Here is a 15,746-nt window from a genome sequence, read left to right on the forward strand (position 1 = left end):
GTTATTCAACCATCACTACTATCCATCTCCATGACTCCTCATCTTGTAAAACTGAAATTGTACCCATTAAACAATAACTCCCCACCTCCCCCTTTTCAGTCCTTAACAACTACCATTGTACTTTCTGTCTCTATAATTTTGACTATTCATTTTTGGTTTTGTTTTTTTAAGATTTTATTTGATATAGACAGTGAGAGAGGGAACACCAGCAGGGGGAGTGGAAGAGGGAGAAGCAGGCTCCCTGCTCAGGAGCCTTTTCGCTGGGATCATGACCCCAGCTGAAGGCAGACACTTAATGACTGAGCCACCTAAGCATCTAGTTTTGACTATTCTTTTTTTTTTTTTTAAGTTTTTATTTATTTATTTGACAGACAGTTATCACAAGTAGGCAGAGAGGCAGGCAGAGACAGAGGGGGAATCAGGCTCCCCGCTGAGCAGAGAGCCAGATGCAGGGCTCAATCCCAGGACCCTGGGATCATGACCTGAGCTGAAGACAGGCTTAACCCACTGAGCCACCGAGGCACCCCTAGTTTTGAATATTCTTTTTTTTTTTTTTTAAGATTTTATTTGTTCATTTCACGGACAGAGATCACAAGTAAGCAGAGAGGCAGGCAGAGAGAGAGGAAGGGAAGCAGACTCCCTGCCGAGCAGAGAGCCCCATGCAGGGCTCGATCCCAGGACCCTGGGACCATGACCTGAGCCGAAGCCAGAAGCTTTAACCCACTGAGCTACCCAGGCACCCCTAGTTTTGACTATTCTTAAGTATCTCATATAAATGAAATCATATAGCACTTGTCTTTTTGTTGTAACTGACTTAATTTCACTTTCTAGAATCTCTTCAAGGTTTATCTGTGTTGTAGCGTCTTCCTTTTTTTTTTTTTTTTAAAGATTTATTTATTTATTTGACAGAGAGAGATTACAAGTAGGCAGAGAGGCAGGCAGAGAGAGAGAGGAGGAAGCAGGCTCCCTGCTGAGCAGAGAGCCCGATGCGGGACTCGATCCCAGGACCCTGAGATCATGACCTGAGCCGAAGGCAGCGGCTTAACCCACTGAGCCACCCAGGCGCCCCCCCCCTTTTTTTTTTTTAAGAGAGGGAGAAAGGAAGTGGGAAAGAGAGAGAGAGAGGCAGGTAGGGGGAAGGGCAGAGAATCTTTTTTTTTTTTTTTTTTTAAGATTTTATTTATTTATTTGACAGAGAGAGATCACAAGTAGGCAGAGAGGCAGGCAGAGAGAGAGGAGGAAGCAGGCTCACTGCTGAGCAGAGAGCCCAATGTGGGACTCGATCCCAGGACCCCGAGATCATGACCTGAGCCGAAGGTAGCGGCTTAACCCACTGAGCCACCCAGGCGCCCCATGGGCAGAGAATCTTAAGCAGGCTCTGTGCACAATGCAGAGCCCAGTGTGGGGCTTGATCTCACAATCCTGAGATTATGACCTGAGCCAAAATCAAGTGTCGGACACTTAACCAACTGAGCACCCAGGTGCCCCAGCATCTTCCTTTTTAAGACTGAATTCCATTGTGTGTGTGTGTGTGTGTGTGTGTGTATACACCACATATTGCTTATCCATTCTTCTACCAATGGATATTTGGGTTTCTTCCATATTTTAGCTATTGTGAATAATGCCATATGAACATATACAAATCTCTTCAAGACCCTGCCTTCAGGGGCACCTGGGTGGTTCAGTGGGTTAAAGCCTCTGCCTTCAGCTCAGGTCTGATCCCAGGGTCCTGGGATCAAGTCCCACATCGGGCTCTCTGCTCAGTGGGGAGCCTGCTTCCTCCTCTCTCTCTGCCTGCCTCTCTGCCTGCTTGTGATCTCTGTCTGTCAAATAAATAAACAAAATATTAAAAAAAAAAAAAAAAGACCCTGCTTTCAGTTCTTTTGTGTATATATCCAGAAGTAGAATTGCTGGATCATATAGTAATTCTGTTCTTAACTTTTTGAGGAATTGTGCTTGATGTAGTATTTGCCACAGTACCATTATACCATTTGACACATCCCCAACAGTGCACAAGGAATCCAATTTCAGCACACCCTTGCCAGCATTTGGTATATTCTCTCTCTCTCTCTTTTTTTTTTTTTTTTTTTTTGATAGTCGCTATCCTAATGGGTGTGAGGTAGGACAGGATTTAATTTTAACCTCGCTTGCTTTTCTGGCCTCAGGCCTGCAGGTTTGGCAAATGTGCATGTAAATCATTTGGCTTTGGGGAATTTGAGTGGTTTGGGCCAGGAGGAAGTCACGTGTGTCTTATACCATGGGAGATCCTTAGGCTATTCTAGGCAGTGGGAGTCTGAATAGTAAGTATAACTTCTTGCATCTTAGAGGTCTGTGACCCAGTTGGCCAGGAGTTAAATATACCTGTATCTCTCTCTTCAGGTAAAGAATATTGAGGAGCACCGGCAGCGTAGTCTGGATTCTGTGCAGGAGCTGATGGAGAGCGGGCAGGCAGTGGGAGGCATGGTTACCACCACCACAGGTCAGCTCTCTCTTATTCCCCATCATGTGGTTAGGAAGAGAGGCGCATTTTCATACATACTCTCAAGATTAACATATGCTGGGGTAGGACCATTTTGTGTTAGGCTAGGTTGAAAGCAAGTGTCTATAGAATTCCCTAGACATCACACGTAGCCAGAGACATCACTCCTAGCTCTTACAGTACCTTTTTTGAGAATGTCTTTTATCTCTTTCCCACCTCTTCCCAGATTGGAACCAGCCAGCTGAAGCGCAACAAGCCCAGCAAGTCCAGCGGATCATTTCACGCTGTAGCTGCCGAATGTACTATATCAGTTACAGCCATGACATTGATCCTGAGCTGGCAACTCAGATTAAACCACCTGAGGTCCATGAGAACCAGGAAAAGGAAGATCTCCTAAAGAAACAGGAAGGTATTCAGGGCTTGAAAGACTTTTAGAAGGGGACTAGGATACTTGTGAAAGTAGTTACTTCCTTCATGGTTCTGAGTCAGTAGTGTTATTAGAAGTCCCACTGTGCACTGGACATTACTTTGTTCTGCATTATGTAAGGTCTGCTGTAAGAGGCTGAAGTGTGCTCTTGGAGGGAACTGGGATGAATGGGAATTGTTTGATTCTAAAATAAGCAAACATATTTCTACCCATGAGCATCTCACTAAGCTGTTTCTATGGGGTTAACAGGAGAGGTTTCAAGTATGGGTTTAAAGATGGGGTAGGAATTTAGAGAGAACCTTGAGTTTCTTACTTAGCTGCTAATAATTACGTAGGGGCTGTGGATACCTTTACCCTTATTCATCATGAGCTGGAAATCTCCACCAACCCGGCTCAGTATGCCATGATCCTGGACATTGTCAACAACCTGCTGCTCCATGTAGAACCTAAGCGGAAGGTGAGCATGAGCCTTTATAGAATGCCAGTTAGCCTCATAGGAACCCATAGACCTTGTGCTTTATTTGGGGTCCAGTAAGAAAAGCCATGATTCAGACTGAAAAAGGGCCTTGTGATTGGTACATCCTCTGTTAATCAGTAGTAGCCGTTGAAATTTCACTTACCCAGGAAGGGCCTTGAGTGTTCCGGAGACTGTAGAGCTTGTTTACTTGATTGTTTTTCTTGGTCAGTTCTCTACTCAGTCACTTTGATACCTCTGAAATCAGTAACTAGTCCCCACTATCACCTCCATTCCTACCCTGTGGGACTGGCTTACTGTGAAATCTTTACTACTTCTGCATGGGCCTGCCCCTTACACTTGCTACTAACGCTGACAGATACAGGTAAGCTTTCTAGAAGAGATCCATATTCCTTGTCACTTTTTCTGTTTCACTTTACTGCAAGACAACTGTTAAGAAATCTTGTTCATTTCCTTTTCCACTGCTTCAGGAACATAGTGAGAAGAAGCAGCGGGTCAGGTTTCAGCTCGAGATCTCTAGCAATCCTGAGGAACAGCGCAGTAGCATACTACATTTGCAGGAGGCTGTGCGGCAGCATGTGGCCCAGATACGGCAGCTGGAAAAGCAGATATATTCTATCATGAAGGTAGTTACTGGGGCAGTCTGAGGAGAGGGTGTTCTTCTAGGACAAGGGAGATCTCCTCTCAGTTTCTCCTGCCCTGGATCCCTAGTCTTTGCAGGATGACAGCAAGAATGAGAACCTGCTTGACCTGAACCAAAAGCTTCAGTTACAGCTAAACCAGGAGAAGGCCAGTCTACAGCTGGAAAGCGAAGAACTTAATATCCTCATCAGGTGCCACAGCATTCTCTCTGCCTCTTTCCGGTGCCCCAGCTAGGGTTGATCTCTCTTCCTTCTCTAGTAACAAACTATAGAAATGATCCCTGAAAGTATAGTCTTTTGATCTCTCTTCCTTGCCCATGTTTTTTTTCTTTTTTTTAAAGGTTTTTATTTATTTATTTGAGAGACAGAAATCACAAGCAGGCAGAGAGTCAGGCAGAGAGAGGGGGGAAGCAGGCTCCCTGCCAAGCAGAGAGCCCAACACGTGGCTTGATCCCAGGACCCTGAGATCATGACCCGAGCCAAAGGCAGAGGCCTCAACCCACTGAGCCACCCAAGTGCCCCTTCCTTGCCCATGTTAATGATAGTCTTTGGGTCTCGTGCACATCATTGAAGGCTGATATAGATTTGGGTACTTCCTGAATGAACCTGGCTGGACTTGGCCAAAAGACTGAGAATAAGAGACCCCCTCCTTTGACTCTTCATTAGAGTACCTCTTAGGAAAGAAGAAAACCAAATGGTTTGGAAAGATAACTTTTGTGGCCTTGCTATGTGCAGATGAACTGACAATAAAATGTCTTGAAGTTGATCAGTAAGGAGCACAATTGCAGATACAATCATAGGGGTTTATGAGTGGGCATAGGCTTTTTTAAAAAAGATTTTATTTATTTATTTATTTATTTATTTGTCAGAGAAAGAGTGAGCATGCGCACAAGCAAGTAGAGTAGCAGGCAGAGGCGGAGAGAGAAGCAGGCTCCCTGCCAAGCGAGGAACCCAATGTGGGACTCGATCGCAGGACCCTGGGATCATGACCTGAGCTGAAGGCAGTGGCTCAACCGACTGAGCCACCCAGACATCCCTGGGCAGAGAATATTTTATTAGCTGCGGGGGATGCCTGGCTGGCTCAGTCAGTAGAGCATGCAACTCTTGATGTCGGGATCATGAGTTTAAGCCCCAGATTGGGTGTAGAGATTACTTAAAAGAACAAAAAAAAGCAGCAGCAGCTATGGAACTTAAAGATGGGCTTTAGCTCCCAGGCTCCAGGTGTGAGGAGCAGTGAATCCAGTGGAAAAAATTTAGGGAGTACCTGTTCCAAAATAGGTCCATCTCTGGGTTTACCTCCTGCATCATTCTAGAGCATTCCACCCCACCCTAACCCAAATGCTGTTACCCTTATTGGCTCTGGCCCTCCTGTCCATCTGCAGGTGTTTTAAGGACTTCCAGTTGCAACAGGCCAATAAGATGGAATTGCGAAAGCAACAAGAAGATGTGAGTGTTGTCCGTCGCACTGAGTTCTACTTTGCTCAGGCACGATGGCGCTTGACAGAGGAAGACGGACAGCTAGGAATTGCTGAACTGGAGCTGCAGCGGTTCCTCTACAGCAAGGTATCGAGTATACAAAGGCAAACTGTGTTGAGAGGCATTGACCTGTCTCAGGACTCTTATAGAAAGAGACACAAAGAGGCTAATTATTATATGATTACTGATGATGTTACTGATGGTAGAGACATGAGCATAGTTCTCCTCAGACACAATTGTTTGTACTTTGAAATTACACAGATATAGATGAACTTGATCAAATGCTTCTTTCACTGAATAAGAGTATCCCTAGAAATATGGCCCAGAGGGAAGTCATTTTCAAAGTCCAGCTTGGAATAGCATTGTTAAATCTATATGGACATTCAGCTCTCCAACAATAAGTAACTAATGGCATGGAGGAGAGAACATGATTCATTATTCCACACCCTTTTCCCCTGGGAGTTTGGAAATATGTAAGACCATTTTTTAAAATATCACAGTGACTGGGAAGTGCTATTGGCACTTAGCATCCTTGCCAACAGTGCCCTCACCAGTAGTGCCCATGAGAAACACTGGATGAAAGGGTGAATTGATTGTATGAAATTGAAAGGGATGCCAAAGGTTGGGATTAGACATTTGGAGAACCTAAAAATAGGATATGTAGCCATTCTCTGGCAAGCTCCTTAGAAAGGCTAATTATAGTATATTGGGTCGGGGGGTGGTGGGAAATCTTTTTATAGGTGAATAAGTCTGATGACACAGCAGAACATCTTCTGGAGTTGGGCTGGTTCACTATGAACAACCTCCTCCCCAATGCGATCTATAAGGCAAGTCTTATTTCCCCATTCCTCCCCCATTCTCATGCTTCCTAACAAAGGGCATTTGTAAGATTTTATTTATTTGAGAGAGAGAGAGAAGAGGGGCAGAGGGAGAGGAAAAGAGAGAATCCCATACACACTTTGTGCTCAGTGCAGAGCCCGAAACAGGGCTAGATCTCATGACCCTGAGATCATGACCTGAGTCAAAATCAAGAGTCAGATGCTTAACTGAGCCACCCAGGTGCTCCCTAACACAGGGTATGTGTAAGGGCCCTTTCACATAAATCCAGGGTGGGAGGTAGTGTGGTGATCTGAGAGGTTGAAAGCTTGCCCAGCTTAGCAAGACCATTGCTTTTTCTTGTAGTTTGAACAGACTTGTGGATTGATTTGTTACTCATTATCCTGTAGGTAGTCCTGCGGCCCCAGAGCTCCTGTCAGTCTGGGCGACAGCTGGCCCTTCGCCTCTTCAGCAAAGTCCGGCCCCCTGTTGGGGGTATTTCTGTTAAGGAACATTTTGAGGTTAGTATACAGTCCTTTGGGGATACAGAAACAAAGGGCACTCAAAAGCTATCTGTGTGTTACTGTGCTACATTAGGGGTAGGTAAAACTGAGGGATGATGTCTGAGCTTAATTGCTTCTTCAGCCTTTTTCCTCTTTAGGTAAATGTGGTGCCTCTCACCATCCAGCTGACACACCAGTTCTTCCATAGAATAATGGGCTTTTTCTTTCCTGGCCGAAGTGTGGAAGATGATGAGGTTGGAGATGAAGAAGATAAGTCCAAACTGGTGACTACTGGTGAGAATTTTTATGGTGGAGCTCCAGAAGACTGGGGTAGTGGCCCCAGAGATAGCTAAAGCTTCAGAAAGAGGATAGCAGCTGGTTTGCTTGCTTTCTCGTAGGGATACCAGTGGTGAAGCCTCGGCAGCTGATTGCAACAGATGATGCGGCACCACTGGGCGCTGGGAAGGGTGTGGCACAAGGCTTAAATCGGAGTTCTGGCGTCAGGAGGTCATTTCGGAAAGTACCTGAGGTACCACACATGCCCCTAATGATGGAGAAATGGGAAAGTCCTGGGGTTCTCTGTTTGGCCCCACTAGGGATTTCTTCATTCTTTTCCAGGGATGAAAGGAGATGGAGATGTTTGGGGTCCTAAGTTTCTTCCGATGGTTTCAGGGACTCACATTCCTTTCCTGCCTTTCCTAGCACCCTGTGGATGATATTGACAAGATGAAAGAGCGAGCTGCCATGAACAACTCGTTCATCTACATAAAGATTCCACAGGTTCCTCTGTGCGTCAGCTACAAGGTCTGCTTCTCCCCAGTACTTTCTAGAACAGGGTGGGAATGGAACCAGATAAGATCAGAGAGTAAAGTTAGGCACCACCGTCTAGTTTGTGAAGCTGGTCTGTGGGAGTCAGTACCATTACAGGATGAGGTAAAGGGAAATCAGTAGCTAAACTGCTGCTGTAGGAAAGCACTGGGCTCGGATTCAGGTATGGCTTGAACTAAAAATGGCAGCTGATATGTCTTTTGATTCTTCTTTTCTCTGTCCCCTCCCTCACCTTCTCTTGCAGGGTGAGAAGAACAGTGTGGATTGGGGTGACCTTAACCTGGTGCTGCCCTGTCTGGAGTACCACAACAACACCTGGACATGGCTCGACTTTGCCATGGCTGTCAAGCGGGACAGCCGCAAAGCCCTGGTTGCCCAGGTATGCCGGCAGAGTTTGTGGAGGTTTGGTTAGCAGGAGCTGGCAAACAGATCCTGTGCTCAGGTGCATTTCATTGTAGGATATATGTAGGACAAGCAGCCTTTGGGGATGGGCAGCTGAATGAAGTGAGCAACTTCTATCCCTACCCACTCTGTGACTTTGGTCAGATGATTAAATTAGATGGTTACTGAGTATTTTGTATATCTTAACAGTTGATTTTTAGGAAACTGAGGGCTGACACCACTTGATGTTCAGAGTGGGTTCTAATTAGACTGTAAGCTTCTTAAAAGCAGAGATTATTTTATAATTTGAATTGCCCCGCTGTGCCTTCATGTAAGCTTAATAAATCTTTATTGACTTGTTCACATTGATTTATTCTGCTTGTACCGCTAATATTTACCTTCCCTTTTACTCCTCTCTAACCTATCAGGTAATCAAAGAGAAGCTAAGGCTGAAGCCTGCAACAGGGTCTGAGGTCCGGGGAAAGCTAGAAACTAAATCAGACCTCAACATGCAACAGCAGGAAGAGGAGGAGAAAGCCCGGCTCCTCATCGGTTTAAGTGTGGGCAACAAGAACCCTGGCAAGAAGTCCATCTTTGGGAGGCGCAAGTGATCCAGCATCCAAGACTGGCTGCAGTACAGGATCTGACTCTGGCTTGGGCCCCAGGGACTTGTGGGGTGGGAGGTGCTTCCCTTTACCCATCAGGATTTGTGGGAGGTCAGGAGCCCACAGGCTACTGTGGAGAGAGGCACTGCTCTTTTAGCAGCTGGCCTTTTCCCTGCAGAATACAGTGGATAATAACGCTGAGTTCTACCTCACACTGATCAGCAAGCCAAGGGCCAGAGAGGCATCAAGAGAGTATGACCCAGGGAATGGGCCCAGGACTAGGATCTGGTTCCATTGGGGCCAACTGAAAGGGTGGGAGGGACAGTTCTGATCAAGTGTGATAAATTTTTATAGACCTATATATAAATATATACATATATATTTCTAAGTGTAATTGCTCTCCCTCTGTGTTAGAAAGTTGAGGGGAGGAGTCGATCTCCTGTTCCTCATTCCACTGCCTTGTATGAGAGGTATTAGGGTTCTGGGGGGAGATCAGCCCCTTCTCAATCTGTGCCAAGTTCACTTGGGAAGATGGCAATAGATGCCAGGGCTGGCCATGTGTCCCCTTGGGGTATACCCTGGAGAATGGTAAGAAAACGACTTAAAGAGAAAAAAATATATATTTTAAATTTGATTTTTTTTCTTTTTGGTGTGTTAAATGCATGGGTTTCAACCTGTGTCTCTTCCTCCCCATCAACCTAAGACATATCCTCTAGCTACCACTTTAATGGGGATGACCTCTTCTCTCCTCTGTGAGACTGTATCACAGATATGTCCCAGCTCTGCTTTGACACTGGCCTTCTAATAGGTCTCTACACATTTTAGTGCTGGCTCAGCCTATTCATAACTGGGGTTGGGGGGGGGATAGAATTTGGGGATAAGAGTGGGGTTTGGCTGCATCAACTTGCATCTCCAGTCATGAATAGCAGAGAAGAGGCGGGGCTCATGTGTAATGTAGCATCAGGGGCAGGGGTTGCTTATGTAACTAGGACAGCAGATTTAGCAGGAGGAGAGGAGGCAGAGGCTTTGGATGGGAACAGTGAGCTGTCGGCAGGGGCAACATGCCCCGGTGGCTACTTCTCATAAGGTAGGCTGTGGGGCTCTGGTAGCCTGTTGAGGGGGAGGTAAAGGGGGCATGGGCTTAAGGCCTGGGAACTGAATTAGGAGGGAACTGAGGAGAATGTTAGTGATGCCCACTGTGGAGGGGGACTAGCAGGCTAGTCAGCCACAGGCTGAATCTCTTGATGCCTCAAGAGGAAAAATATCCAAATACTAGTTTCCTAGAGGATTTAAATCAGGTCCAGGAAATTTAGGCCTTGGCCCAAAGCAATGGTAATGGCAATGACAATTTTGCCTGGTGCTCAAAAATGGATCCCTAAGGTTGTGATTTGAGGGTATGTCTTCTAAGATGGGAAGAACTTGTAATGCCTCAAAGGCAGAGGTTTAGAGTGGCTCCCTTGGTTCTCAGCAGGGTGACAGCATCCGGGGTCCCTGGGTCCGAGGCTGGAAGAGCCTCTGGTCAGGTGTGGGGACTACCAGGTCAGGTGTGGAAGAGCTGTGGGGACTACGGGGGCATCAATACCTACACCAGGAGTCCTTGGAACCGGCCCGGTTGCTAACAGAGAAGCCTCTGTCTGAGTGGCCAGTACCTCAGTTCGTCAACCTTTTTCTGCCGGAATTTCCCATTAGGCCCCTCAGGGGGCATCACCAGCTGAAGGTAGGTCAGTCCCTGGAAGGGGTTTCAGTCTTGGGGAGACATCTAAGAATGGCCAGAGTTTCAATTGTGCTATTCTCCATTTCTCTGTACAGATTTTAGGCCTTGTGGCTAAAGGCTCCTTCGGAACAGTCCTCAAGGTGCTAGACTGTGGCCAGAAAGCAGTATTTGCAGTGAAGGTAGGGACCTAGATACTCTTCCACATCATTCTCTAGTCCCTGCCTCCAAGCTTGGTTTCAGAAAGGTTTGGTAGGCATAAACAACCTGTTGGAGTCACCACTCCTCTCCTTTTATAGGTGGTGCCCAAGGTAAAGGTCCTACAGAGGGACATCCTGAGGCAGTGCAAAGAGGAGGTTAGTATCCAGGTATGCACAGAGCCCAGGAATGGATCCTAGGAAGAAGTAAACCACAGGTGGACAAAGTACCTTTCCTGTCCCAACTGTCCTGCTCTTCCTGGTTCTGCCCACTCCCTCTGCTTCAACCAAAGTAGATCCTGGGAAAAGTAGTTATCAGCAATTAATTCTAGACCCTTCCATGGAAATCTCTCCAGCATGTCATAATGTGTTCCTCAGTATCATGCTGGTTTTGGAATTACCAGGCAGGAAACTTAGTTCACCTGAACTGAGAGGTGGGGCAGCAGCTCCTTTTCTGCAGAACTAGATAAATCCTGACTTCTTGGCTGCCTTGATTCTCAGTGACATTTTACCTCCCTAACTTCCTGTTTTCTTCATTCCTAGCGACAGATCAACCATCCTTTTGTACACTGTTTGGGGGACAGCTGGCAGGGAAAACGGCACCTCTTCATTAGTGAGTGATGGGCCTCTCATTCCCAAGAACCCTTTTATTGTACTCCCCACCTGAGAGTACCTATTCCTTTGGCCTGTCCTCCCTTTGCTCTGTTTCCCTTCTCAGAGCACTTTTCTCTCCCAAGAGAGGGAACAACGGGTGGCATCCGTTTGGGCAAGAGGCCTAAAATGCCTTGAGCCCATGCACAGTAACCCCAAACATTGCCTAGACTTCTGGTACTTTGCAGTGTGCAGCTACTGCAGTACAGATCTGTACTCCCTGTGGTCCTCTGTTGGCTGCTTTGCTGAGGCTTCCATCCGCCTCTTTGCTGCTGAACTGGTTCTGGTGCTGTGTAAGTGAAACAAGAATGGTAATGGAAATGAGGGAAGAATTGAGAGGGAGGGACAGAGAAGAGATCTGATATTAACTCTGGAGGTCAAAGAACAGGGATAGGAATGGGATGGGAACTACAGGAGAGCTTTACCACACCCCAAACTTACTGTCATCTGCAGGCTATCTCCATGATTTGGGCATCATCCATCGGGATGTGAAGGTAGAGTTAAGTGCTTTTTTCTTTGTCTGAAGTGGGGCCTCAGAAGTTCCAGCAGATCTAAGAAGGCAGCGGGGGAGGGAGCTGAGAAGAGCTGACCTTGGGGCCTTCAGGAGTGCTAAGGATTTGGGCAAGGGCCATCAATGTATAGGCCTGAATACTGAATAGGGCCTTTTTCTCAGCTGGGACGTATACGTGTTGGAAGAGGGTTGAAAGGAAGAGGATGAAAAAAAAAAAAGAAAAAGGAAGAGGATGACTAATAACTTCTCATCTGTGATTTTTCAGATGGAGAATATCCTTCTGGATGAACGAGGTAAGTCCTTTTCTTTTCCTAGCCCCAGATTGAGAGGACCCTCAGTTTGGGAATAAGTTGTGGCTGATGAGGGGAGGCCCAGAGTGGTGCTGTTGCCTTATCTTTCATAGGCCATCTGAAACTGACAGACTTTGGTCTGTCCCGCCGCCTGCCCCAGGGAACCCGAGCCTATACTATCTGTGGCACTCTTCAGTACATGGGTGAGAGAGGGGCTAAAGCCGGTGGGGTAAGCGTTGGCAGAAGTCTAGCTGATTGATGTCAATGACAACTGTCTTTCAAATCTAGCCCCAGAGGTCCTGAGTGGAGGGCCTTACAACCACGCTGCTGATTGGTGGTCCCTCGGTGTCTTGCTTTTCTCTCTGGCAACTGGGAAGGTGAGAGAATGGTAGGGATTTTGAGCAAAGAGAGGAGCTTTGCCCTGTAATGGGAAAAAGACCTTAGGAAATCTTGCCTCACTCCTCACCAACCAATGATACTGTGCCCCCCCCCACCCTGCCCAACTCAGTTCCCAGTGGCTGCAGAGAGAGATCATGTGGCCATGCTGGCAAGTGTGACCCACTATGGTTCTGAGATCCCAGCTTCTCTTAACCAGGGGCTCTCACTCCTGCTCCATGAGGTAAGGGTGAACACTATTTTCCTTCTATCCCTATCACTGAAGTGATACTTCCCCTTTCCTCTTAATAATCTGGCCAGGGTGGGCATGTGCTCCAACTTGATCAAAGTACCACCTCACCACTCGCCTTCTAACCTGCACTTTAAATTCCAGTTCTGAGTTTTTCATCCTTCATCTATCCTCCCCATCCATAACAGGTCACTTCTGAGAGAGAGAGCCAGTGCTACTCTCTTACCAATACAGTGCCTTTCTTCCTACCTTTGCCCGGAAATCAGCCTGTTTCTGTCTCTTTCAAATATTCTTTAGGATTCTTCTTCCTGCCCTCCACAGCTTGATGAACTTCTCCTTTTCCAGCTTTTCTGTTTAGCCCCCTTCCCATCCCAGTTCCTCACCCTTCATGCTCTATTTGCCTTCAGCTCTTATGCCAGAATCCCCTCCAGCGTCTGCGTTACTTGCATCACTTCCAGGTCCACCCTTTCTTTCGGGGTGTGGCCTTTGACCCAGAGCTCCTACAGAAGCAGCCAGTGAACTTTGTCATGAAGGCGCAAGCTACTCAGCCCAGTCCATCGGAGTCCATGATTTTCAAGGATTTTGACTGTAACCTGGAGTCCTACCTGGTCCATCCCAGCCTTGCTTGAGCCCCTCTACTGTAGATTTGAGCCTATCTGGGAACCTGAGGATTTCTTCCACTGCCATATCATTATGACCACTTTGATGATCTGGTTTGTTTTCAATCTGTAGCCTCTTACCGTTCTGTTATACTTGTTGGACCAGAGTTCAAATTTTGAGCATGCTGCTATTGGCAGCCACAATTCCTGACCCCTCCTACCCTCTAATACAACCCACCTCTCAATTCAACATCTCGTATCAGAGTGTCGACCTTTTCCTTTGCTTCATTTCTTCAATGCTCATACCCTGAAGCTTTCAGCCAGAGGCTTATTCTACTTTTCCTGTTCCTTCCCTCTGCCATATTTCCTTTCATTATTTATTAGAGAGGGGAGGGGCACAAGGAGACAGAATCTTTTTTTTTTTTTTTTAAGATTTTATTTATGTATTTGACAGAGAGAGAGATCAGAAGTAGGCAGAGAGACGGGGGAAGCAGGCTTAGCAGGGAGCCTGATGCAGGGCTCTATCCCAGAACCCTGAGATCATGACCTGAGCTAAAGGCAGAGGCTTAATCCACTGAACCACCCAGGCACCCCAAGGAGACCGAATCTTAAGCAGGCTCCATGCCCAGCACAGAGCCTGACATGGGGCTCAGTCTCTCGACCCTGAATTCATGATCTGAGCTAAAATAAGGAGTTGGATGCTTAACCAACCAAGCCACTCAGGCACCCCTGCCATATTTCCTTTCTTGAACAATATTAACACTTCATAGGGACCTTAAGGTACTATTTATAGACTTGTTGGAAGCAGTATGAATGTTTTTCAAAGGTCTCATAAGCTGGCATTTAAAAAAAATATATTTATTTGACAGACATCACAAGTAGGCAGAGGCAGGCGTGAGGGGTAGGCAGGCTCCCCGCTGAGCAGAGAGCCCGATGTGGGGCTCCATCCCAGAACCCTAGGATGGCAACCTGAGCCAAAGGCAGAGACTTTAACCCATTGAGCCACCCAGGTGCCCCATAAGCTGGCATTTTAACTTCTAAATATGCAGTTAAAACATAAAATCTGGGGGCTCAAAGCCTGTCTGTAACAAATCTAATTTTTAAAAATTTCAAAAGTGAATTTAATAGCCTAATGTAAGGAATGGGAACTGAAACAAATGTGGGTTAAATGTCTTCTAGGGCTGATTAGGATAGCTATTGAATTTTTTTTTCCAAGACAAAACCTCTTCAAAAGACAAGATTCTTAAACTGATCATTTTCCTAGATAACCTAGGATTCACATTCTGATGGACAAACCAAGGGATTAACAGGCATGACGTCAACCTTCAGATTTAAGGTTAGATGTATTTCGAGAACCTTTTCCTAAAGGAAAAGGTAAATCATCTGGACCTTAAATTTGTATGTATTTCTGGCGTTTACTGACTTCTTTTCATTTTTCTTAAACTTCTCAAAACCATTAAAATTTTTTTTATTTATGTATATAAGTAATCTCTACACCCAATGGGGGGTTCAAACTTCCAACCCTGAGATCACAAGTCGCACGCTCTTCTGACTGATGCAGCCAGGAGGCCTTCAAAGTCTTCATTTTCATTATTCTTCAGTTATATCTGATCTCTCTTTACAGACCGAAAAGAGTCTGGAACACCCTGTATACATGTGTTTATTAATTCTGTTCCTTGGATTAAGCCAGATTTTCCCTGTACAAAGCTGGCATTTTATGGCCTCTGCAAAATTGCTTTCTCTGGATTGTACTTTAGCAATCTAGGAAAATCCCTATGAAATTTAACTGCTGTGGATATACTATAAAGGTTGTTCATTATAATTCATAATGTTCAATTTAAGTATGCATGGGAGAAATTTCCTCTGGACCCAGCTGTGCTTTTCCTAAATTGCTATTTGGTTTTACCTTAAAGACACTAAATATTCAACAGACTGTATTTTTCTCTTCATATCACTTAAAGCCTAATTTGTAGTCTACTTCCAGCAAGTGTTTAGGACTTCATGTTGTATATTTTGTGTGCTAGCCACATTCTTGGTTCCATCTTTGCTACCTTTATTTTCTTTTTTTCTGTTTCTAAATGAATAATAAAATGTAACATTAATCCTTTTATCTCATTTGTTTCTCTTTAGATACTATTTTAGCTTTCTTACATTTTTTTTGTAAAAGTTGTAGTGACCACAACTGCATATTGGATAAAAACCCTGAACACTAGAAATAGGAATTAATGGTTTCTGAACTCGTTAAGAGTATTAGACTTGTGCTTAGATCCACCAATAACTATCTCAGAGTCTTTAAACAGTTTTGAACTTCTCTGGATCTTAGTTTCCTATATATAAAATGAGGAGGTTATAATCACTGGTTCTTGATTGAAGGGGATTGGGCTTCAGAGTTCTGTGATGCTTTTTCAAAGGGAAGTTGTAGATGATTTTATGATGCTTTGTGTCTGGTCCAGTGTTAATGTTCAGGTCACCTACCATTATATAGCCTCTCTGGTCACAACCAGCATATTGGGTGAAGGTCTTTTGGACAT

At 45.5% G+C, this 15,746-nt stretch overlaps 3 protein-coding genes across 8 annotated transcripts in view; all 3 read left to right on the forward strand.

Moving 5' to 3' along the window:
• Positions 1 to 9,265, forward strand: part of BLTP2 (bridge-like lipid transfer protein family member 2) — a 33,363-nt gene extending 24,098 nt beyond the window's left edge. For 2 of the 5 annotated variants that reach the window (XM_082706987.1, XM_082706989.1), the window contains exons 27-39: positions 2,380 to 2,479; positions 2,706 to 2,888; positions 3,242 to 3,363; positions 3,852 to 4,007; positions 4,093 to 4,214; positions 5,405 to 5,585; positions 6,239 to 6,325; positions 6,725 to 6,835; positions 6,976 to 7,111; positions 7,216 to 7,346; positions 7,520 to 7,621; positions 7,890 to 8,024; positions 8,455 to 9,265. In XM_082706987.1, the coding sequence (XP_082563113.1) occupies positions 2,380 to 2,479; positions 2,706 to 2,888; positions 3,242 to 3,363; positions 3,852 to 4,007; positions 4,093 to 4,214; positions 5,405 to 5,585; positions 6,239 to 6,325; positions 6,725 to 6,835; positions 6,976 to 7,111; positions 7,216 to 7,346; positions 7,520 to 7,621; positions 7,890 to 8,024; positions 8,455 to 8,637 (1,749 nt within the window). In that variant the 3' untranslated portion in view covers positions 8,638 to 9,265. Of the gene's footprint in view, positions 1 to 2,379; positions 2,480 to 2,705; positions 2,889 to 3,241; positions 3,364 to 3,851; positions 4,008 to 4,092; positions 4,215 to 5,404; positions 5,586 to 6,238; positions 6,330 to 6,724; positions 6,836 to 6,959; positions 7,112 to 7,215; positions 7,347 to 7,519; positions 7,622 to 7,889; positions 8,025 to 8,454 lie in introns of all 5 variants that reach the window. The other 3 variants (XR_014304837.1, XR_014304838.1, XM_082706988.1) reach the window with 3 other exon arrangements.
• The window catches only part of ALDOC (aldolase, fructose-bisphosphate C), a 1,020,901-nt gene that overhangs the window by 970,809 nt on the left and 34,346 nt on the right, over positions 1 to 15,746 (forward strand). The gene's annotated exons all lie outside the window — the stretch shown is intronic.
• Positions 9,410 to 15,325, forward strand: RSKR (ribosomal protein S6 kinase related). 2 transcript variants are annotated; one of them, XM_082707289.1, is made up of 12 exons: positions 9,410 to 9,718; positions 10,100 to 10,348; positions 10,441 to 10,524; positions 10,642 to 10,710; positions 11,083 to 11,152; positions 11,379 to 11,483; positions 11,644 to 11,684; positions 11,967 to 11,994; positions 12,105 to 12,194; positions 12,280 to 12,368; positions 12,500 to 12,610; positions 13,024 to 15,325. In XM_082707289.1, the coding sequence occupies exons 1-12, from the start codon at positions 9,662 to 9,664 to the stop codon at positions 13,243 to 13,245; spliced, it is 1,215 nt and encodes a 404-aa protein (XP_082563415.1). In that variant the 5' UTR covers positions 9,410 to 9,661; the 3' UTR covers positions 13,246 to 15,325. The 2 variants fall into 2 exon arrangements, with proteins under 2 accessions (XP_082563415.1, XP_082563416.1); XM_082707290.1 differs by having other exon boundaries at positions 10,642 to 10,698.

Source organism: Mustela nivalis, assembly GCF_964662115.1.
Source record: "Mustela nivalis genome assembly, chromosome: 17".
Taxonomy (NCBI): Eukaryota; Metazoa; Chordata; class Mammalia; order Carnivora; family Mustelidae; genus Mustela; species Mustela nivalis.

Excerpts from the sequence above, each read along its gene's own strand:
- RSKR (XM_082707289.1), top strand. The coding sequence starts at position 9,662 with ATGGGAACAGTGAGCTGTCGGCAGGGGCAACATGCCCCGGTGGCTACT. Across the intron at positions 9,719-10,099 it reads CGGTGGCTACTTCTCATAAG|CAGGGTGACAGCATCCGGGG; the intron begins GTAGGCTGTGGG and ends CTTGGTTCTCAG. Across the intron at positions 12,195-12,279 it reads TGGCACTCTTCAGTACATGG|CCCCAGAGGTCCTGAGTGGA; the intron begins GTGAGAGAGGGG and ends TTTCAAATCTAG.